The 23,202-nt window shown below is 39.6% G+C and overlaps 2 protein-coding genes across 2 annotated transcripts; both read right to left on the bottom strand.

The window, feature by feature from the left end:
- Positions 1-1,451: 1,451 nt before the first annotated feature.
- fxyd3 (FXYD domain containing ion transport regulator 3) lies at positions 1,452-13,817 on the bottom strand. Its single transcript, XM_085802657.1, has 8 exons — positions 13,693-13,817; positions 5,932-5,987; positions 4,109-4,141; positions 3,804-3,824; positions 3,454-3,528; positions 3,305-3,341; positions 3,107-3,150; positions 1,452-2,098 (listed from the first exon to the last, which is right to left on the bottom strand). The coding sequence occupies exons 2-8, from the start codon at positions 5,963-5,965 to the stop codon at positions 2,079-2,081; spliced, it is 264 nt and encodes an 87-aa protein (XP_085658783.1). The 5' UTR covers positions 5,966-5,987; positions 13,693-13,817; the 3' UTR covers positions 1,452-2,078.
- A 903-nt stretch (positions 13,818-14,720) lies between these two features.
- Positions 14,721-17,800, bottom strand: fxyd11 (FXYD domain containing ion transport regulator 11). Its single transcript, XM_085803366.1, has 7 exons — positions 17,705-17,800; positions 16,125-16,169; positions 15,631-15,663; positions 15,383-15,397; positions 15,199-15,273; positions 15,009-15,033; positions 14,721-14,814 (listed from the first exon to the last, which is right to left on the bottom strand). Exons 2-7 carry the CDS (start codon positions 16,156-16,158, stop codon positions 14,784-14,786), a joined length of 213 nt encoding a protein of 70 aa, XP_085659492.1. The 5' UTR covers positions 16,159-16,169; positions 17,705-17,800; the 3' UTR covers positions 14,721-14,783.
- Positions 17,801-23,202: the final 5,402 nt, after the last annotated feature.

Raw genomic sequence — 23,202 nt, 5'->3', positions numbered from 1 at the left:
CAACATGACATATGTTTATAGTGTTTAAATGTCATATAGAAATTGCCTTATATTAATTAATCAAAAAATCAAAGCATGGGTTTGATATATTCCAATTACTATGGTGCGTATTATACATTAATGCCTAATATAATTACTTAATTATATAACTAATTGGTAAATGAATCAAGACTGGGTGACCCATGCTTGTGCTTCTGCATATATGGTTTATCACAGAAAATCATTATCACAGCATCTCTATGCAGTTATCAAGTAGGCGGTAAGTCTCTCTCATGAGTCATGATCACATGTGGAAAAGCAAAATGACATTGTCATGACATTGTCACTGTCATGAATTGCAGCAATGAGGAGACCAAACAGTTAAATCTAGCCCTGATTTATGTAAATTTGCAGTCAAATGGCTGACATCCTGTGAGACAAATGATTATACTCCTCCTTGCGCTACTCACGTGTGCATGGCTGCTGTGAAGAAACATGAAGCATCGAGCACTGCTGCTGAATTAATATGTACTTACAATAGTGTCCACTAGGTGGTGCCAGAGCATTTGTAAAATCAGCTCTCACATACACAGAGAATTTATAATATTGAGTAGACTGGCTCTGACACAGATCACAACACTCACCCAAAGGTAGCACACATACAAGGGGCCTACATTGGATTTCCATGCATGAAATATAAGTAAAAACATGTAAGCAATATATTTGATACTGCATGTATGTATGTTTGTAATTATCTATAAGTAACATTTTCTCACAAAATGCCTATTATTCACATTTATGTGATACATGTAACTAATACAGTATATATGTGTCATCCGGATTTTACCAATAAAAATCTCCTATGTAGTTTCCGCCTAAATTTTAAACATAGATAATACATACATACAACTCATATCCATACCAAATCCCAGACATATGCTTATATTATATTTGGAAATATAAAAGACTGACAATTTAAAATCGATATGATTAAAACGTGTATAAGCATATGATTCCCATGTTGTTTTAATAAATTTGCATATCAAACATATAGACAATCGCAACATAATGTATAAAGAATCATTATGTAGATTTTCCATCTGGTAAACTCCCATCACTGAATTCACTTATTGTGCCTGATTAGCCTCCACTCTTTGCATTTGTCTACTGACATTTCAACTGTTTCAACTCAAAGTGAAGCTCATTAAGGTGGAATAACACTCTAGACTTTCCCCTTCCTCATGTTTACATCAAGCTCAACATCTTCACTGTCTGTTGCCAATTTATCACCAGTCTCATTACTTACTATCAGGTGTAAAATTAATTACTTGTAACTTGTCCAGTAATTAGTAATATTCAGTAATAGTAATTATAATGGATGCCTGTATATAGACCTCAGTAACTCATATTTCATCAGATTCAAACACACCCACCCACACACTTTCAGCAATCAAAGAAAAGTCCAACACTCATTTGACTTTAAACAGTTCTTTTATAGAAACATGACAGACTCTGTCTGTATCTCTGAACAGTGCAGTCCACTACACTCCTCCATAAAGCTACACCAGCATTGACGGATTATCATTAATTAATTAATTAACCAACAGCACTCTAATCACTCAAGACTAAGTGGTTTTCATACATTTGACATGACGACTAATATCTACATCAGTCTTTACCTTGCACGGACAGTACAGACAACATAAGTAGTGTGAGACAATGACATAACCTAAATTACGTAGACACTTAAGGTATAGGTTTTTTTCTTTTTTGGTAAAAGGTGTGTGTTACTGTTACATGGAGCCACTCGGAGATGAATGTGACAAAAACTGTGTGTACAAGGTTATGTATGTCAGAGAGCGTGTGTGTGTGTTTGTGTGGAGGTGCAGGCCGCAGGACAGTAGCACAGTCACCAGGCAGAAAGCATCTCACCTCACAGCAGCTATACACAAACTACTTTCAGTTTATCTCTCTCTCTATAATAATAAAAAAAAACAAAAAACAAAACAAAAGCATCTCATTGGGAGTCACAAATCCCACTGCTGCTGCTCCATCTTATCTGTTGGTTGCAGGGGCGTCAGTGTGTGCTCTGGTGACCTCTAGCAGTCGCAGGCACGACCTACAGACAGACAGGCAGAAGGACAGGAGCGTGAATAAGTTGATCAAACATAGTATAAAGTTGTTTCTGATCATGAAATTGAGTACAATACAATTAATACTCTTCTAGTTATTCACAGATAACAAGGGAGACTGTGTGTGTGTGTCCATGCGAGTGGAAATTGCTACCATCGGTGCGCTACGTCCCTGGAGGCTCCTGCTGAGTTGCTTAGATGCACACACACAAACCTTGTTTTTCCATAAGGGCCACCTGTGTATTTCACCTACATCAAAGCTGCGGGAATCAAACGTATGTTTTTCCAGCAGCACCGAGCATCACCAGTGTCGTCAGAGTTTGGATTTAAAAAATAAGAGAAATAAAAGTCTGGATTACAGACAATGATTGGATAACGTGGGTGTTTTGAGTGGAGCTGTCAAACCCTCAAGGGCATCTTTCATACGGCTGCACCACTACATAGCAAACTCACACCAACCATCCCTTTCTTTCTCTCCTTCCTTCCCTCCCTCCCTCCCTCCCTCCCTTCATGGCTGCCAGACACCCAGAGCCCCACCACCTGTTGAACAGCAAGGTCTGTGGCATGTCGCTGCAGCGCTATGGGAGCTTTCCATACGGTGTCAGTCTGTGTGTGCGCGTGTGACACGAGGCCGTTAACAGTGGGACAGATGGACAGAGCAAATATAACTTTAGACCTTAGCAGGACGTCAAAGGGAGGGGTGATGAAATCTTCAGTATTTCAGAGGGAACAAAGCAGCGTATCTTGCTGCACACAAGTGCTCAGTGGAAGTGGACAGGTATATTTAAGTGTGTGTCATAATCTGAGAGGGAAGTTTGTTACACAAGTGCTTTAACTTTGCTGTTGTCACGTGTGAGTAGTTACAGGTGATCATCTTTTCTGTTTATCTTTGCTGTGTGAACTAAAGCTACACAGTTTTCTTTAAACACGTATCTTGGTGCAGCCACTTGAGGACGTCTGCAGTATGGTAGCTGTTTTGTACGAGGTAAATATACCTTGGTCAGTGAGCATCTGCTGGGTGTTGCTTCCTGTCCTCCTTCTGTAAAGAGACAACAGAAAAGAGTGAGAGAAGAGAAAAGCAAAAACTGGCCCATATTTAGCACTGACTGATCTATTCATACAGTTAATGCTGATTTTACAACATTATATAAAACAAAGTTTCCACTATTTCACAGACATGTTTGAAGAATTACCTCTTGTTCTGGTTGAACTTGCATCTGCAGTGGCCGCCTGCATCAAGAGAAAACAAACATTGACTTTAACGTACCTGTGTGTATATTTGAGGACTGTTTCAATCAGTTTATGATTGTAGACATGTGTCTGTGTGTTGTTTGCATCTTACTGAACAGGATGGTGATGCCAATGAGACAGAGGACAGCAGCTAGAATCAGGCCTCCAACACGCAGTCTGTGGTAGTCTGTACAGACAGATCAAGTTTGCCATTAAATTACAAAGGGAAAACAACCTACATAGTCAATAAACGTAATAAAAAAGGAAGTTTAGATGCAATTAAGTACTGACAAAAATAGTCAGTCATTTATCCAGCGTACGGATAACTACCGTGTGTGTATTTTTGTCTTCTTATACTATTTGTGGTCAAAACAGTATTGCAGATTGTATCATCAATTGCTTCCGTTAACTCATAAATCATAATGTAGGAAATAATAATAATAATAAAAAACAATGCATTACCAAAAGTGAAAGGATCTTCCGCTGTAGGAACAGAGAGGAAAAGCATAAGTTAATTGTTGGTTTAAAGAGCAGAGAAACCAGGACATGCAGAAACATCCACACATCAAACAATGATGTAATAAAATCAAATGTACAAAGTGAGGTGGTCATACACAGTGAGGTGGCCTAGTTTAATTCTCTCAGTAATGATTAACAATCAGGTCGATACATGCCAACTTAAAACAAACACTATACTCTATTTTGATCAAAAATGTTAAGGAAGGTACAGTATTTTTCAATGTGAAAAGTCAGTGTAGGCTACTCACCGTTCTGTTCCTCTGCACACACCAGTGACACAACTGCAACACAAACACACAGACACACACAGACTCAGTAATCTGATTTTGTTTCATGAGTTTCAGACAGAAAACAGAGACACTTCTCTTGCTGTTGTTCATCAGGTGACACAAACCGCAGCTCCTCTACCGACCACTAGAGTGTGTGTCCAAAAAGTGAGTCAGTCCCCATGGACTCACATGTTAAAACCTCAGCAGAAAAAATGTATAACAGTCTGGTACAAAAAAACAAACAAATGATTTGATCTCTGTAGCTACTTTTCCTCTTGATGGCAACTGTACAGAGGGAGAATTTAACCATTTAACTTTTATAAATACTTTAAAACACAAAACAGTTGGCTAAGCCCCTGTCTGTTTCTAGCTGAGGTTGCAGGATGTGACCTCTCCACTATGTAGCTATGAGGCATTTATGTCTTGGAAAACTTCTCATGGAGATATTGGATAGAAAATGTGTCTTGTTGTATGGTTATGTGACTATAGGAACAGACTATACTCCTGCAATTTGAGTTAAACTTTCGTATTATTTTATTTGGCACTAATAAGCAGGTGCATTTAAATACTTACTTCGAACATGTAAAACAAAATAAGGCACAATTTCAGTTTGTCCCTTCATATGTAAATAACATAAACAAGGTGAAGCTGAAGTATCAAAAACAACAAAAAACATAAAAGCATAATCACACATATTTGAAAAGGAGTGAGAAGAAGCTGTGCTTATTGAATCCCACCCCCTTTTCACAAATCATAAATAGATCAATTACTTGTCCCACTTCATTAATTGTCCTTCATTCCGTTGTTAGAAAAAAAGAGAAAATTAAAAAAAGATAAGGTACATTTTTAAAAAAGTAAGTAGTTCAGTTTTTTGTTTGAACACCATCTTCCCTGTACTCCTCCAGAGTTATGTCTTTGTACTTTATTTTTAAATGCTCCATGTTTGAACAATGCTTTAATTAATTCTTTAGACTGTTCCATAGTTTCACCCCACATATAGACACGCAGCAAGTTTTTCTTGTTGTTCTTACTTTTCTTTTTGGAAAGTAAAACAATACTCTTAAATTATATTTTCCTTCCCGCTGACTGAACATGCTCTGAATGTTTCCTGGTAACTGATTATTTTTTGCTTTGAACATGATTTGCGCTGTTTGATATTCTATTAGTATCTATAGTATCCTTGCTGTAAAAACAGTAGATGTGTATGAATGAAAGTAAACTCGTGTGTCTGGTGACACTGACAAATTAAACTGCCATCTTGAGTGAATAAACCACCTCCTTAAAAGCTCTTAAATCTCCTCTGTGCTATTAGAAAGTCAAGACTTGTTTAAAAAATGTTCCATAAACCTCCGCCTCTTTCAACTCTCTTCCTCTCACCCCTTCTTCTCCCTTTAACAACACCTGGACCTAAATGTGGACATGTGTCCCCTTCAGCTTTTCAGCACTGTAATAGTAGAACATTCATGTCCCATCTTACTTAGTAGTGTTAGAGATTTGCTGTCTTACAGTTTATTTCTGTGGGACATGTAATCATATCAGATGTCCCCACAGTTTAACATTAAGATTAAAGGGACAACTACACAACCAGTGGTAACTTGTCCTCCCTGCTGCTTTTCATCTCACCTCAGACATGTTACTTGGAGTCACAAAAATAGACTCTCATAATGAGGAAGCAGTGCAAATAGGTCACAGGTCTGTTTTCAGTGACACTTACTGGCTTTTAGAAAGAGGAAGTTATTTAACGAAGGATTCTTGGAGATTTAACAATGATTTAATAAAGATGCTTGAAGCCTTCTACTCACGTGTCATCAACACCAGCGCACAGTTCTTTGCCATCTTTGCACTTGAAGCTGTTTACCTGTAGAGATAAACATGGACAATGATATAAACAACTTTATCAACAGTTAAGAAAGTGATAAAACTAATGTTTGTCTGACACATAGGCGCAGATTAACATTGAGTACGAACTGTGGTTTGCCATTTGAATAAGGCTCTAGTTGTACTAACATGGGGCAAATGAAATTATCTCCAGTCCACATGGAACAAATAATCACATTTTAGATGCGCGTGTGTTTCTAGGTGCACGTTAGGAACTGGCTAATACTAGCCTGACATTCAGCCTTTGTGATTTTTGAAGGGGCACTAAAAGGACTTAAACACACGGAGACAATGCACGCATCACTCTTGCGGCAGCACATGCATCCATCCCCACACACACAGACCTGATTGAATTTAAACGGGCAGAAAGTGGCCTCTCTGCCTCTCTTTGACTCTCAGACACGCACAGAAACTTGATCTGATGTTGATGGGTACAAAGTGCCCTAATGGAGCCTCAACAGGAGAGGTGAATCTCTCTAGGTAATGTATTACACAAACCGCTGCCACGTAAAGGCCTAAAAGCTTCAATCGTCCTTCTTCTTGTTTCAATGTTATGTTACTTTACGTTTCTATTAAAGGCTTCATATACTTATTACGTCCCTGTCTACATGTGGTCTTCTGTCCATGTGTGCATACATTATGTATAGCTTGTCCAGATTTTTTTTTTTTTCCAAAGTTGGTTTCACTTGAAGAAAAAAAAATCCATTAAAATGTTATTTCACTCTTCCAAAGCTATTCTTGTCCCCAATGTTATTTAAATCTTATTTCCAGAGTGTAACTGTGTATGTGATGTGTGGAGCTTCTTTTTCTGAAAGCAATATGTATATTTTTATTTTTCCAATGCCTGATAATGATTAAAAACTGACAGGAAACTGTTACTGCGTCAGTCAGACTGAATCCACGAGAATCACACTTGTATCATCCCTAATGAACAAGTACATTTCCTGACAAGTGCAATTACAGTGCACCCCAGGCACTGTGTGAGCCATGTTGGTGGAGCAGCTAGCAGAGGTACCATGTGGACTGGGAGGAGACACACCTTTGCTAACACAGCAGTAATTTTCCGCTTACTGCACTTTTCCGCTCAAAGCGCTCGACAGTGAAGAGCAAACACACCTATTTCTAACTGGCATGTACACACAGCCACGTGGGAGTGACCCTTTGTAAAAAGACAAAACCTGCACGAAACACACTACTTGGATGACGACAAATTAAAAACGGATTGGAGGATGCAGTCAAATTAGTTTTGGTGCATGTTTTTCTTTATGGCGATTTTTTAATTTATGTCTTTCCATTTTGTTAATTCAATAATCAGCCTCTTAGAGCATTTCTGGCTCTGTTAATAATTTATCTGTTGGGAGTGCACCGCCAGTCGAAGTGGAAATGATTATTGTTGACATAGGGCAGCGGCTAAATGACAGTTAAGCTAGCTGCAACTGTTGCTGTATGATCAATTGGTGCTGAAAAGCAGCTAATTTCATGAATAACATTTGAGAACCAGACTGAAATCTCTAAGTGTGTTTGTGAACCTCGATGATTTAACACTGGGGAACTGCAAGCGGAGCCATGACAGAGGATAAGCTGGAGACAAATAAATTCAAACAGACTACACATGACATTTTTAACACATTAAACCTAACCTAGATCCTTCTGTTTGTATAAACTTGACCTTCAGGCCAATTTCTGGGGGGAAACACTCTCTAATCTTTTCCCATTTGAAAAGGGCAATATTAATAGAAGGCCATAAAAGTGAAAATGTTGCTGTACATCAAGCTATAAAAACAGAGACAGTGTATCTGGAGGGATTAAAGACAGGTTTTATAGATGTTACAGTAGAGCAACATCTAGCATTCTTGTGTCGGAGGGGAAAACAACAGTGACCTTTGATGCAGAGCGATCACAATAAAGAAGGATGTAAGAAAAAAACAATATGTCTGCCTCCTCGGCTGTTGGTATTTGGAATTTGGCAGAAACACAGAAAAGACAAGAGCAGGATGAACGCTTTCCTCCGAGTGCCTCTCCACAGCAACCCCCGGCAGGGCAGAGGGAATGTAGAGGATGGGAGACAGGCCAACAACCACTAGAGAACGGTTTACCTCCAGAGAGAGAGAGAGAGGGAGGGATGAATAGAGACACAGGACAGAAAGGACGGACAGGTTAAAGCGAGAGCGGATGGATTATAGAGATGGCGCCTCTTTGTTCCTATTTGAAGATCATGTTCTGGGGTAAATAAATGTTAGTGTAAGGTGGAGCTGGGACGGGAGAGTTGGAGGTGTGTAGCAGACGTCATAGGAATGTACCGTCTGCCCCGTCTCGCTGCCTGTGACCTTCACCTTTGACCTACAAAGTCCAAGGAGTTCATGGCTCCTTCGGTCCAAATGGCCTTTTGTGCTTAATCTGAAGCGAATCCATTCAGGAGTTCTCAGTGTTTTGTATTCACAAGTCAAACATCATGTTTTGTGAATCACTCTGACCTTGACCTTTGAGCTTTAGCCACCAAAATCTAATCAGTTTGTCTCTGTGTCCATGTGAATTTTTCTTGGCACCAAATCTGAAATAGTTTCCGTGTTATGAAGATACTGCATTCATGAGGTCAAACTGCATGTCGTCATTGTGACCTTGACATTTTACCCCAGAAATGAGTTTAGCATCGAGTCTGTGGCAAATACAGTGGGTTGTATTATGATTGTATTATTATTGCTGAAATATGGAGCCTATTACAACGGGACTGAGGGACTGACAAAGAGCTTTAACACATTACGTTTCTGGCTCTGCATGTTGAAAGCACAGAGGCATAAAAAAACAACTTTCACTCGGGAGCTCCACTAAACAATAGTCCCCTTTGACAAAACTGTTTTGGGCTGTTGTTGAAATAAAACAATGTGACAATGTCGTTTAAGGCTCTGGGAAATAGCAGCAGCCATTTTCAGAGATTCTATCGATATAACAATTAATTAATTAGTCAAAAACTTTTTACCAACGACACTATCTAATACATCTCTATGTCTTTTTGTGATCAAAGATTAATGTTTTATCTATAAAATCTGAGAAAGTAAAGAAAAATGTGGATTTACTTAATTTCACCAGAACAAAAGGGGAGAATGCACATTTGCCAGAGTTACCAAAACAACGGTCCAACACTGGGGCTGCAACTAACGATTATAACATGTTTAAAAATGTCAATCAGTGTTTTCCAAACCACAAATGTCTTGTTTTGTCCACAAACCAACAAGATATTCAGCTCATTGTCATAAAGGAACAAAGAAACCAGAAATATTCCCATTTTAAGAAGCTGAAATCAGAGAATTTTGACCTTTTTCTTAAAAAACTACCCCAAATAGTTGACGGTTAATTTAATAATCGAATATTGTTCGATTAATCGATTCATTGTTGCAGCTGTATCCAACACACAAACATATTAAATATACTAACCAATAAAACGCTATGGCTAAAATAAAAGGCAAATGTTTGGCATGTTTGCTTTAGAGTGGCTGAAATGTTCAATCAGTTGTCAAAACACTTGCAGATTGACTTTCTTTACAGCCGATTAATCAATAGACTAACTGCTTCAAGTAGCTCGGTTATCAATGATACGTTCGACTGTTGGAAAACAAACAGTCTGATACAGGCTGTCGTCAATGGAAGCATTATCACTGAGGGACCTCTAATGACCCATATCTAAGCTTCACAGGGTCTTTCCCCCTGTGGAGCCGCTTCTCCATCTCCGCCTGATCCCGGATAAAGACTTTTCTGTTCTGGCTCTGTCATGCTCCTCTGCCTGTCTCCGACTGTTCCCCGGTTTTTGTCTTTAGCTCTCACTCCATCTCTTTAGGAATGTTTTTGCCACTTCTTTTTTTTTTTTTTAATCTCACCATATGCTCTGCTTATTTCATTTAGTCCTCTCTCTCTTTGTGTTGGATACTTGTTCCACTTAAGAGAAAGTTTAATAGTTGCTTATTGATTTGAGACCTCTACTATTCTGCTTGTGATGACACACTTGTCCCCCCCTCTCCTTTTCAAACTCCCTCAGCCTGCCTCTCCATCCTACACAGTCACCCTCTCTTTTACACCTAATGCCCCCCCTCTTCTCTTATCCACCCGTGATGATACTTAATAAGAGGCACATTTGTTAAAGCAGGTATAAATGTTGAATGTAGCCCTGTCATTCACTCAAATTGTGAGCACACTTCTTATTTAATAAACAGTTTCCATACAGTATGTCTCACATATAAATCATTTGAATATTACGAGACCATCTTGAGATTGGTTGCTAATGTAATTTTCATGTCCCTGTGAGCACTACATCTGAAAATCAATTTGTCTCTATTGTATTAGGGCTGAGAAATCTCAGAGACACATATTTCAAATCTCTTCACAAACGAAAGAAATTATCTATATGGCTATCCTACGTAGAAACGACTCCTCTGGGCTCAGTAAACTTCATGGCTTGTGTTACAGAATAAATATACAAGTGACTTTTTAGTTAGAACAGCTGGAGGAAAGGGGCATAGGTCACCAAGGACAATAGGGTCAGTCCTTGGTCTTCGGTTTTAGCCTTTAAGACGAAAGAAGAACGTCATCAAATGAACGGTTTTGGGTGGCGATTGCAAGGAAATGGACAAACACTGAGCTAGAAAAACAGTGCAGAAACAAGCATTACTCCCTTCTTGTGACTAACTTAGGTGACAGCCCATAGGCTGTTGAAACATCTGTCATATCCAGCCCTTGTCAGTTGTGTAAACCACAAACTCTGCTCAGAATGATGATGGTGGCTAATGTGACAGGAATCTTTAATCTGACATGTACTGTAAGTGTTACTGTGAGTTTGACACAACAGTGTGTGTACAGTTTGTGCATATTGTAAATTTCCTGCTTCCTGTGTTTTGTTTGTAGAAGTGAGCCCATAATATGCAATGTGGTGTTCACAGTGTGTGTGTGTGCTTGTGTCTGTGTCTGTTTCTATTTTTCCAACATTACACACACACCCATTCCTTTGAGTGCTGGAGGCTGGCATGCATATGTGTGAGTGTTTATGTGACTCTGTGTGTGTGTGTGTGTGTGTGTGTGTGTGTGTGTGTGTGTGTGTGTGTGTGTGTGTGTGTGTGTGTTCCTGTACTGCACAACAAAGACAGCTGCCTGTTCTCGGAGGCATTTTTTATTCTTAAATTAGCAGCACAGCATTACAGAGGGCTACACATCCTTTACAAGACACACACACACAGGAAAGGCTAAAACACACTCAACTCAGTGTGAATCTGTTGTGACGAATAATTTCCTTTTCCCTCAGCTGAGACATCGTCGCGACTTTTGTAACTTGTTCCTACTCCCTTCATTTACCAACACTGTCAGGAATTTGTCATTTTCTGACCGCAGGACATAATGTTTCACAAGAGTTTAAAAAGCAAGAAATGAAGTGCACAGCCTTTTGTTGAATCCCTCAACTGTTCAGATAAAAGATTTCTTTGTCTCTGTGGTTGTAGCTGGGTAATAAACACTAACAGCAACTGAAACAACGCAACTAAAGTGTTGATTCTGTTATAATGTGTAAATGGGCGAGAGATAGCAAAGAAGAGACTGGGGGTGGGGATCAGTCGAGGAAGTGCACTAGGAAGAAAGAGTACAAACTAGAAATCAAGTTGAGAAATACCAGTGGGTAAGACAGGGAGGACAAAGTAGTCAAGCCTGAGAGAATGAGGGAAGAAGGCAGGAAGGAGGAGGTAGAGAGTGGCTGGGAAGGAGGGAATGAGGAGGGACACGAGGGAGTGGAGCATACTAGAGTCATGAGTCACACATGGTAACCACAAGGCTAACAGAGAGCGGATAGCAACAGGCTTCATGCTCTTCTTGCTGCACTCACAACCAACCAGCAGACATAAAGGATCTCCATAATATCATCATATCACCTTTCGTCCATCACACTATTCATCAAACTTAAATCAACTTTTGTTCAGACGTGAATCCTCTTGTGCTTTCCAATATGTTCAGGTCGAAATAAAAAAAACTGTTATAATACAGCTATGGCGTGGTTGGTGTGATATATGATTAGCTGTGTCTCTGCTGCTGCTGAGTTTGTAAGTCAAAGCTTTGTGGTGACCTGAAGGTCGCAGTAACATCTGTGGTATAAAATCAATGTCCTCTCATTGAGGTTTCTAAATGTGTGTCTGTGAGGAAAGGTGAGGAGAACGTGTGTCTCTCTCTCTCCCTCTCTTTCTCCCCTCAGTCTCAACAGTGACATTTTTATCTTTTCAGATGTGTGGGCGAGGTGAGGACGGGGAGCCAAGTCTGTCTCACCTGAGTAAGGAAAGATAACTCCCTCCCTCTATTGCCACCTTCATCCACCCTCGCTCCATCCCTCCCTGTGACCTGGTTCATCTCTTTTCTCTGCAGACATGTGAACTGAGTGACATTGTTCTGTTCTGGATGTGCATTTGTGCTAAACTGCCACTCATGGACATTTAGCGGATACTGTCTTGTTTCTGACTCTGCAGCTTGTTACAAAATCAGGTCTGAAAGAATTCATCAATGGTTGGATCAACCAATTAGGTCTTTAAATCATTAAACCAACACTAGATTATCACAGTTTAGGCTACAGCTTTTGAGCCTGAATGTGATGTCATTGTGGTTTTCAACTGTTGCTTATTCAGTCTCATTTCAGTTTCTGATTCGTCGCATAAGCAAAGTGAGAACCAATTTCAAGTAAGGTCAACAACAAACAGGCAACACCTCACAGCCCCTCTGTTCCTTACTGCTCTCGTCTACATCTTATATACACATATACAGCTCTATATCAAATACACAGCTCCCACATATCATGCAACAGAACTCAACAGCTCCTGTATCTGTCCTTGCCCCAATATGTCCTTGTGCCACTAACTGTTATCACCACTTCCATGTGTGTCAGCTGGCCACACACACACATACACACATGCCACACAGTGTGATAATATTGAAAAAAATCCACAGCCACTCAAAATGTCTCCTTATTAGTCCTTTGAATTAATAAATATTATTATTTGACCAGTGATATGATATGATCGCATGTTCAGCCTGTCTGTTTGAAAAGTGTGAAATCTTGATGTTAAGCATTTCAACACAAAAAGTGAAAGTTGAGTCAGTTATCTATTCTTATCTGGTCAGTTTCAGCGAGGCAATAAGGACCAAAAGTGTACTTGTGCATGTGTGTATTTTACTAATAAAAACTGTGGCATCAGAGCGCGTGCAGTATGATCTATAGTTACGCACGTCGGCCCCCGGGGCGCGTGCCGTTCCATTGTCGTGGCATTGGTGAGCTCGAGGGGGAAATGCCAGCCCCTAATGTCCTGATAACATAACTGAATTTTAACAACACATGTTGCATTACTTTCTCTTTCTCGGGGGAAAAAAACGATGTTTATATGTGTAACACGAACCTTACTCTGTTTCCCAGTAACCGAATCAACCAGTTAGTTAGAAAAAACACAGATTTACACAGAAGAGTAAACCTGTAGAGACGGCGTTACCACCGGGCTGCGTTACTTTAACAAGGTTAACGTCGCTGAACTGTCTCAACTTCGCCTAAAAAACGATGCGCAGCAGTACGTTTGTAAAAGTTTGACTTGATGAGAAAACGTCCACGGGTGGAGAAAACACTTGAAGGAATTCATCTGGTGTGAAATGTGAGCGAGTTTCCATTGTTGGACACTTACCTCTGACGAGTTAGAGTAGCAGCGCTAAAACGAGGGGATATTTCTCACGCGCAGACGGATGTGCGACTTCTCTCCTCACTGCGCCAACACCCAGCTCCACTACTGCCGCTCAACAGGTTGGGCTTTTTTTTTTTTTTTTTTAGAAAGTGGGCTGAGTTTAAATGCAAAGCTGATCGTGCTGACCTCGGGTCGGTTTCTGCTGCTCCAATTGGAAGCTGTTAGAGGAGAGGACTGGAGAGAAGCGGGGCGGGGGAAGCTGATCCAGAGTCAGGGCTGAGATCCGGGAGGAGGAGGAGGAGGCGCTGATGTGTCTGTCTGTCGAGAGCGAAGATGTCGAGGTTTGTCGAGTTTGGCCGATTCACCTCCGCTGTGGGAAGCTCAGGTAAAAGCTAATAGCTAGAGGCTTAACACGCTGTATTACTGTAACGTTAACAGGGCTTTAGAAAGTCGAAAGGTTGTTAAAAGGTAAAAAAAAAACAACAACAACACTGGATACTAGAGTTTTGGCTTAGCACACAGCAACATTTATTTTAGTATTTTAGTTTTTCTGATTATTTCAATGCTGAAATGTTTGACCACAGGGATAATATATAACTACAGTTTATCAAACAGCAACACATGCAGTCAACATGAGGCCTCAATGAGTCAACATCACATTAAAGTTCCTATCAATGCACCACCTCAGAACATAATGGTGGTGACTCAGGTCAGCAGCACATCATGTGTGTTCATAGGAATAAATATCTTTGTGAATATACAGTAGGTAAATGACCCTGATTTATATTGTCAGTACCAGTAGTGTATCCAAAATGGAGACATTTTGAAACCCAGATATAATCAGGGGGAGTTTGTGACTTGTCAATTTATGAGGCTGCTTTCACATCTTTCTTATTTTTAGCATCACAAGTGTTTTTCTTTTTTCTTTTTTTGGTGAATGTTTTTTATTTCTTTCCACAGGTCTGTACAAGTGTGATCATACTGGTGTTTTTCCTTCAAACACCCCCCCACCACACACACCCATGCTCTCTCCAACCCCCGCCCCTGCCCTTCAGGTCTTCTCCCTCGATGGAACCGGTTTGTCTGGAGCGATATCAGATTTCACTGCTGTCATCGTCCCCTTTCCTAGCAGGTAAAGCAGAGGGGCGGGGCAGCAGTTTGCATGGCAGTTTAGAAGGACACAGAGAGACAGACAATTAGCACTGGACAATAAAAAGGGTTGGTGTGGGTGGGGGGTGGGGTTGCGCCACATGTTAAAATCCAAACACGCACACACCTACACACGCATTTGCAAGTGAGTAAAGAGAGAAACAGCTTACTTGTTCTTTCTGGAGCACTTGTTATCTGTGAAGGCAGAGCAGTACGTGTTACTCTGATTGTACACATTTAGTTTTAAGGTCACGTGATAACTTCTCCAATGATGCTGATTCTGGCTTTGTGTTCAACCAACATAATACAAAACAGGTTCTGTCATCCGACTCATTAACTTGTTTGATTTACTGCACTTACAAGTTAAAACGCCGATTCCTCCAGCCACCAAAAAGCAGGCGCAGACCAAGCCTCCAATTCGTAGCCTTTCATAGTCTGGAAAAAATAATTGGTAACATGATACTCTGCACCTCTCTTTAGATAATCAATACGAATGAATGAAAGGATAATTGTTTATGTAGGTTATAAAATGAGACATACTTACTGTAAATAAATGGATCTGCAAACCAAGCAAAAGGAAATCAAGAATTAAGAAAAATATATTTTTTGACAGTACAAAATGACTCAAACCATTGATAATTATGTTTTTATTTTCAAGAGGGCAAATCTGGACTAAACCTGCACCATTAGGTGTGATGTGGAGACAAAAGAAGTTAATGGGTTTGATTCCTTAAAAACCAGTTCTACAACAAACCAGAGCATGAAAAGGGGGAAGTTGAGTTTTGGTCTTACTTGCTTCAGCTTCCACGAAAAGTGAGAAAAGCGCTGAAAGAAAGTCACACAGATAAAATGTTAATTTTGTTGAGAGGGAAATCAGAGAAACTGGTCTTTTGTGATGATGTGTTTGGTGCCATGGTCCTTGAAAGTGTGTTTTTGTAACCTCTCAGGAAGATAGAGGGATATTTTGTAAAAACCGAGTTCACACTTCCATAGTTGTAAACTCATATGTGACACAATTTTGTGTGGTTGAAAATCAGATTCAGATTCAGATTCTTAGAGCTGCAAACACATTTCAACGGCTCTGTTTTCAGTAACATAATGCCATTATCTCTGAGGGAAAGGAGGAGGATCCATGACATTGAGACTATCATCCTTGTTTGACGCAGTTGCTCAAAGACCTTCTTTTTTTTTTTTTTTTTTTTTTTAAATCTATGCAGGGCACTGATGACGTGAAATGATGTATGGTCGACGTTTATGAAAAAGAATCTGTTTTATATTTTATTTACCTGCAATCACAGCCACAAGAGTGAGGTGACCCATCTTCAATACAACTGAGAGTCAGAGAGAGAAACAAAGAAAGAGTGATCGTGAGAGAGAGAATAAAATGGAAAAGAAACATTTTCCCATCACTTCTTTCTCACACGCGCACATGCAAGCAACAGCGCACACACACTTCTCCCTCTCCCCAGGCAGGACGTCCTTGTGGTGTGAGAGGTCAGAGTCTCGTCGGCAGGGATGTGTTCTGGGTGTTTGGAGAATAAACACCGGATCATTTCTTGTCTCGGGGTGAAACCCAGCAGGTCTCTGAACAACTCTCCTCCAACACTCACTCTAACCATCATGTGCTTTACAGTATCTGAGGAGTGTTTCTCTTCCCTACACTCTTTTTTTTAATAAGTGACATTGTTTTTTAACTGACTTTATAGAGGACAAAGTTTACTGTCAGGTTTAATTACAGACCAATTGTAGGCTATTGTATAAAAACACACAATACTAAATAATTTAAATTGTATGGAGTTGTTTGGAATAGACAGCATAGGAAGTAAAAGTGCTATTAGTCTGATAATTTGTTCACTCTTCTATGTAAGTAACACATTCATGAGTAAAGTATATACTATTATTTTAAACATTACAAATAATGTCTATCTGTTTGAAAAGATTGGACCAGCCTTTTTATTTTCTTGTTTTTTTTTTTTTTTTAACACACACCTCTGTTAGACAGTGTCACCTCTGACTGACATTGGACACCCTTGAAGCTCCATGGTGGTTAGATTCACTGCTGTTTCCTCTTTGTTCTGGCTCAAGCTGGTTTTCCATTCATTACTTAAACAGTGTTTAGCAATAGTAAAGTGAACATAACTTTTCCTTTTTAACTCAAAAGGTCTGTACAGGCTTTTGAAGCAATAATAAAATGTTGGCCAACTCTTCAAGACATGAACATCAAATGAAAACAAAGATAATACAGAGAAGTGTTATCGTGCCATTAATGCCATCGTGACCTCTGTCAGAGGCTTCTTGTTCAGTTCTTGTTCAGTTCATATGACATTAGTCAAGGTCTTTGTCTTTCAAATCTCACGTCTCAAAACGCCTGATACTTTACAGAACAGCAACAAACATGGAGTCTCATTTTAAAAAAAAGATTTTCAAGGAGTTTAACCTTTGGGTCAATTTCATGGATGTCACTGTCACAAGGTCAAAACTGGTTCATTTTGAAATACTTGGATTTTCTTTTAACTCTCTTGTAAACTGAATCACTTCAGAGCTGGAGGTTGTAACTGTTTTCTAGATATATCAGCCCATCAATCACCATAGGTCTATTGCACACATGTAGAATACCATAAAGTATAAAGATATGTCCAATATGACTTGAATATACAAATGAATTTGATCAGCACATTTTAAAAAACACATTCTACGAATGATCTGAACCTGCTGCATATCCTTAATAGCCCACAGCGCTCTGCCCTCTCACTAATGGGTTAATAAATTAAACTCAGAAGCCTTACACCCAGACCTTTACTCAAAAGGTGACATTGACCCCAAACCCTGATCAAGCCCAGCTTCGCTCCACCACACCTGTGCTTACCTGAGCTGACGGATTCAGGAGCAGAGGAGAGTGAGTGTGAATGGTCCTCAGCACTGCTTGGTTAAAACCGTGTCTTTTCTATTTCACCTGAATAAGTAGAGACTGCTCCTCCTTTTTGTTTGGGATATAAACATTATTGTGTGCACGTGTCCAGTCTGAATATGAGGTAGTTGCAGGTGGAGATGCCTGAACGTATGTACAGGAAACTAGTGGCAGTGTTATTCCATAAACATCAGCATGCGTGCGTGTGCACATGCAAAAGTCAAAGACGTCTCTGATTTGCCTCAGACTTGCACCATTTTTACGTATAATTCATGCCTACACACAAACAATTTTACACCAGTAACACTGCTCTGGCACACCGGAGATAGTCAGTGAAGCCTGTGTTTTAACAACATATGAAGTAGTATGAGTGTTGTATTGTGTCTGTGGCTCTGTGTGCAAGGCCAGAGGGAATCAGTCACAGAAAAACTATGAGAAGATAAAACAGAAGGTCATAAATTTTGGGGGTTTAGTGAAAGTTGTACAGATACTTAAAAAAAAAAAAAAAACCTTTCTTTCTATTTCTTTACAGGAACCATTAATAGATAAAACAAAGTTTGTTTGAGTTTCACATTCTCCTGTCCTTCTAATGACTTTTTGTGTTAGTCTGATGGTTGACCGTCTGAGCAGTAGGGACAGATTTGATTTATCTTATCAAAATTCACCCTGATAAACCCAGCTGCCTATATCCAACAATTTAGAGTATTTAAGGGGGTGTCTGTGAAGATTTGGCGGTATCACCCATAACAGACCACTTTAGTACATGCATACATGCAACACATGTGTGTAGGAATATGTGAGTGCACGTCACTGTGGTAATCTGTGACTATTTATAAATTTTCTTTTCACATACTGACAAAGCCGTGGCATGCATCAGCCTCTTAACCAGTGATAATACTGTGAGGACAGAGATATAACACAGACACAAAGCGACATAGTTTGACCTGTGTGTGTGTGTGGTGATAATACAATAATTTGACAACAGATAGAGGCAACTGGTGACGACAAAGCAGAGAGATACTGGAAAAAAAAGATCCAACATCTGAAGCTTTACAGTGGCCTCTTTACTACTTTAAACTGTCACATTTTTGTCACAATAACATCCTTGTTTTCATAAGGGACATACACACAATATTCAATGTTCAAAGATATTTTCAAACCTAAATGTGTGAATTGCCTCACAAAAAATCTGTAACACACTGTGTATGAGAGTGAAGATTTTTTTTTTTTTTTACCCACACTGTATCTGTGCTTTCTGGTGTCTGTCTGCATAATAAGCTCCAGCTGCCTGTAACATTGTTTGTGAGGTTGAATAAAGGTCACTTTGTTCCATGACAATGCCGTGTCACTGACAGAAGTAGTGCAGCCAGTGTCTGTGTAGAGGATACTCAGTGGTATTTACAGGGCCGTTGCTAATTATTCTAGGCCCCTGCCCCCTGACTTTTCATCGCCACTTTTTTCATAGACTATGTATTTTCATTTTGTATTTATCTCAACCAGTGCAACGATGACGGTGAGTGACAGTAACAGACAACTTGCCTGTCATTCTGATTTAATACTACTCTACTATGTCTCATGAAACTTTTGCTTTTCTTGTTTCTAATGTCATACCAGGTGAAAACGTAGTGTAGCATTAGAGTAGGGACAGCATCCTGTATTGATTGAGTAAGGGACAGTGCATTTTATTTTTCAATACGACGGGATGATCCAGTATTATTATCAGTTTATTCATCATGTTAAATAATGTTTTAGATAATTCCTGTGTAATTACTGTATTGTGTCTATGTAATAACATGCTTGGCCGATCCTAAGGCGACCCACGCGTCACCAGCCATCTGTGGGATTTGAACCCCGGCCTCCCACTCCATAGTCTTCGGTAATACCCAAAGAGCTATCCACTTGGATGGGTCAAGCCCATCGGCTCTACCATTCTATTATCCTATTATGTATATGTGGGATAAGCCTTGTTGAAAACTTTGATGTTTTGTGTAAAAAAGATCAAAGTAATACAAGCTGTACACTAATTGTATGAAAATACATATATGGATTTGTTTAAATTGCAGCCTATTAGATTGTCATTAAAACAACGAATATTTCCTGTAGACATCTAATTAACATAAAATAAAATAGTATTACCTTTTCTGCATCAGTGCTTTTATAATGAAAGCTTATTCAGACTTTATGTGGAAGAACATAGGAGACACAAGAAGAAGCTGCAAAACCAGCACTTCGAGGCACAAATTCTGTTCGTCACTGGTCCATCATGGATGTTGCAAGAGAGGTTAGTTGTAGGACAGATAAAATTACTCCAACAGTTGTAAAACTAATCGCCTGCTCTCCCACCATCTTCACTCAATATGATCAACTTGTTACACTTTAACTTTTATGGGAAAAGTTTAACTCCTGTTTCCTTGAGTATTGATGGATGAAACTTAAATTGATTCATGCCAGTTAAAGGTCATCTTGACAACACAAGCTAAACAATGTAGGTTATCAGTGGACACACACACACACACACACACACTGACACATTGACTCACACAACGCAAACCCTGTGTCTCTGTTATGGTGGTATTTAGAGTGTTTGTCCATAAACAGTGGAGCTAAAAGTCGAAGAACAGGTTTGTTTACATAGCAGAGTCCGATCCAGTCATTAAGCAAAAAAAAGTGCGCTTTAATTGGATCTGGGGGGGAAAAAATGCAAAAATTAACTCAACTTCTAACTAGTGGATTTGAATTCAATTTCCCCATCTTGCTTGCAAAGTCATATTTTGAAACTGAAGAATGTCAAGCCTCACCAGTTTTGCAGTGGGTCCTTTATATGATTAAAGAGTATGAGTGTAAACATCAAATTTATCTGGTCACAGTGCAAAACAAGTGCTGTAAAACTGTATTCACTCGAAGGGACCAGACATGAGAATTATGACAGAAACCATTATGGAGTGAACTGAGGTGTAGCTGAACAGCTGAGTCAACACATTGCTCCATACTACTTCTGTTGTATCAACGAAAAGATGAGGGAGAATTCTGTCCTGCTGCGCGTATGCGTGTGTGTGTGTGTGTGTGTGTGTGTGTGTGTGTGTGTGTCCGTGTCCATGCTGCTCTATCAGGTGTCACAACACAGTCAGGAGGTTGAGGACCGCAGTTGAAATCAGTCCGTCATTCTCATTGTTTGTGTGCTCATTCATTTAAATTCACACATACATTCTTCACAAGGTTGCACATATTTACATAATGTACACATTGTCACCATGAATGACAAGGAGCAGGATGAAGAAAACTTATAGTACCTGCCCCTCTCTGTTGTTATAATTACATTAGCATAATTCAACACCAATATTATACTCTGTTTCAAAATATTAAAGATGATGAAACATAGTAGTGACAAGAAAACAAACAAAATAGCAGTGGACACCACTCGTCTATCTATCTTTTCTTTTTTCCCTTCTTTTTCTCTTTCTCCTTCTTCTTTTTTGTAGACACTTATATTTTCTTTTTTAAACATTTTCTTAAACTGAGACATACTTATACAACTTTTCAATTCCTTGCTTTGTGAATGCCATAATATTACACCTGCAACAGAAATACACATTTGCTTTAAGCTTAGCCTTGTGTTTAAAATCAAGCTTCAGTGGCCAACACACACCAGTGAGGTGCATTGTGTTTGTGTGGTACCAGCTTTGTTAACGCAATACAGCATTAAAACAGTCAATGTAAGTGGATGGTATATAGATTCTGACCCTGATACATGTAAGGATGTCACCACTAGGTGGGAGCAAGAGACTCATTTAGACTGTGACCATTGGATCACAAGTGCTGGCTGCTCAGTGTGTTTCACCTAACTCTCTAGTAGCAACTCTTTTCCTATCACAGGATGATGAAGAGCAGCTGTGGGCTAATACATAATAAAGCAGATGATTAGAAAAAAGTTGATCAGATACAGGGGTAACATCACAATTAGCCAAGTGATTTCACAATTAATTTAGCTTTGTGTATAGGTAAAGTGTCCACCACCTCTGAACAAAGTGTCAGATCCACTCGAACGCATTACTCAATTGTTGCCCCTTTTCAATTTTTAGGTTGCCTTTATCATCTGGCTAGGGACAGCGAATGAAAATTAGCCTTGCTGGCTAACCCTGGCTCACTTACAGTTTCTTTTAAATACTGTTTATTAGTGTTGCATTGTCCCTGCCACATAAACCAAATAAAAATAAAATAAAACTTGTATGTTGCATTTTTCTGACATAGTCAACTTTAATATTTACATATAGTAGGGCATGCAGAATATCTCTTAGTTTTATTTTAACCTGCCTTACAGACACAGCTCACAACTCAAATTATTAAAGCAGAAGTAAGTGGTCCGGTCGTTTTCGCTAATGCTGCGTTCCAGGCAGGCTTTTGAAATCGTAAATTACAGCTTCAAGTCACAACTTACGACTTTGTAGCGTTCCAGGAAACCCACTCGTGTTTCTCCGACCTGTTTTACCTGTGAAAGTCACTATAACGGCCACTCGTAACTTCTGACCGGTGAACTCGTACCAGATCGAACTGGTACCACTTCACGGTCGGAAAAATACGAGTTTCCTTGAACGCACCATAACAGTCCTCGTCCCTACGTAGCCACATTCACGGCGTTCCTTGGCTGCACACACAGCCCTGCATGCCGTTCTCTCTCCTCATTGGATAAAAACTGTAGGATACGATAAATGTTTTCTCCTCGGCTCAGAGCAGAGCAGAGGGACTGAGAGACCCGTGTTTCAGACCAAACACTCTATGTAAGTGATTGCTGTCGGAAGATATAACTATTTAAGACTTATATTAAAGCAGAAGTAAGTGATATATTTGTGTTAATATAAGTCTTAAATAGTTATATCTTCCGACAGCAATCACTTACATAGAGTGTTTGGACTGAAACACGTGTCTGTCAGTCACTCTGCTCTGCTCTGAGTCGAGGAGAAAACATTTATCGTATCCTACAGTTTTTATCCAATGAGGAGAGAGAACGGCATGCAGGGCTGTGTGTGCAGCCAAGGGACGCCGTGAATGTGGCGACGTAGGGACGAGGACTGTTATGGTGCGTTCAAGGAAACTCGTTTTTTTCCGACCTGTGAAGTCGTACCAGTTCGATCTGGTACATAGACTGTACAAAAAGACGTACTGGTACGATTTCACGGGTCGGAAGTTACGAGTGGCCGTTATAGTGACTTTCACCGGTAAAACAGGTCGGAAAAACACGAGTGGGTTGCCTGGAACGCTACAAAGTCGTAAGTTGTGACTTGAAGCTGTAATTTATGATTTCAAAAGCCTGCCTGGAACGCAGCATTAGCGAAAACGACCGGATCACTCACTTCTGCTTTAACACAAATATATCACTTACTTCTGCTTTAAGTACAGACATACTAGAACATATTACTTATACATTATTAGACTACATGCAGATGCAATATTTTGTTTGC

The sequence above is a fragment of the Trachurus japonicus genome, chromosome 16 (genome assembly GCF_045865225.1).
Source record: "Trachurus japonicus isolate A0001 chromosome 16, Traja_1.0".
Lineage (NCBI taxonomy): Eukaryota > Metazoa > Chordata > Actinopteri > Carangiformes > Carangidae > Trachurus > Trachurus japonicus.
This window is presented reverse-complemented; position numbering and strand designations above follow the sequence as displayed.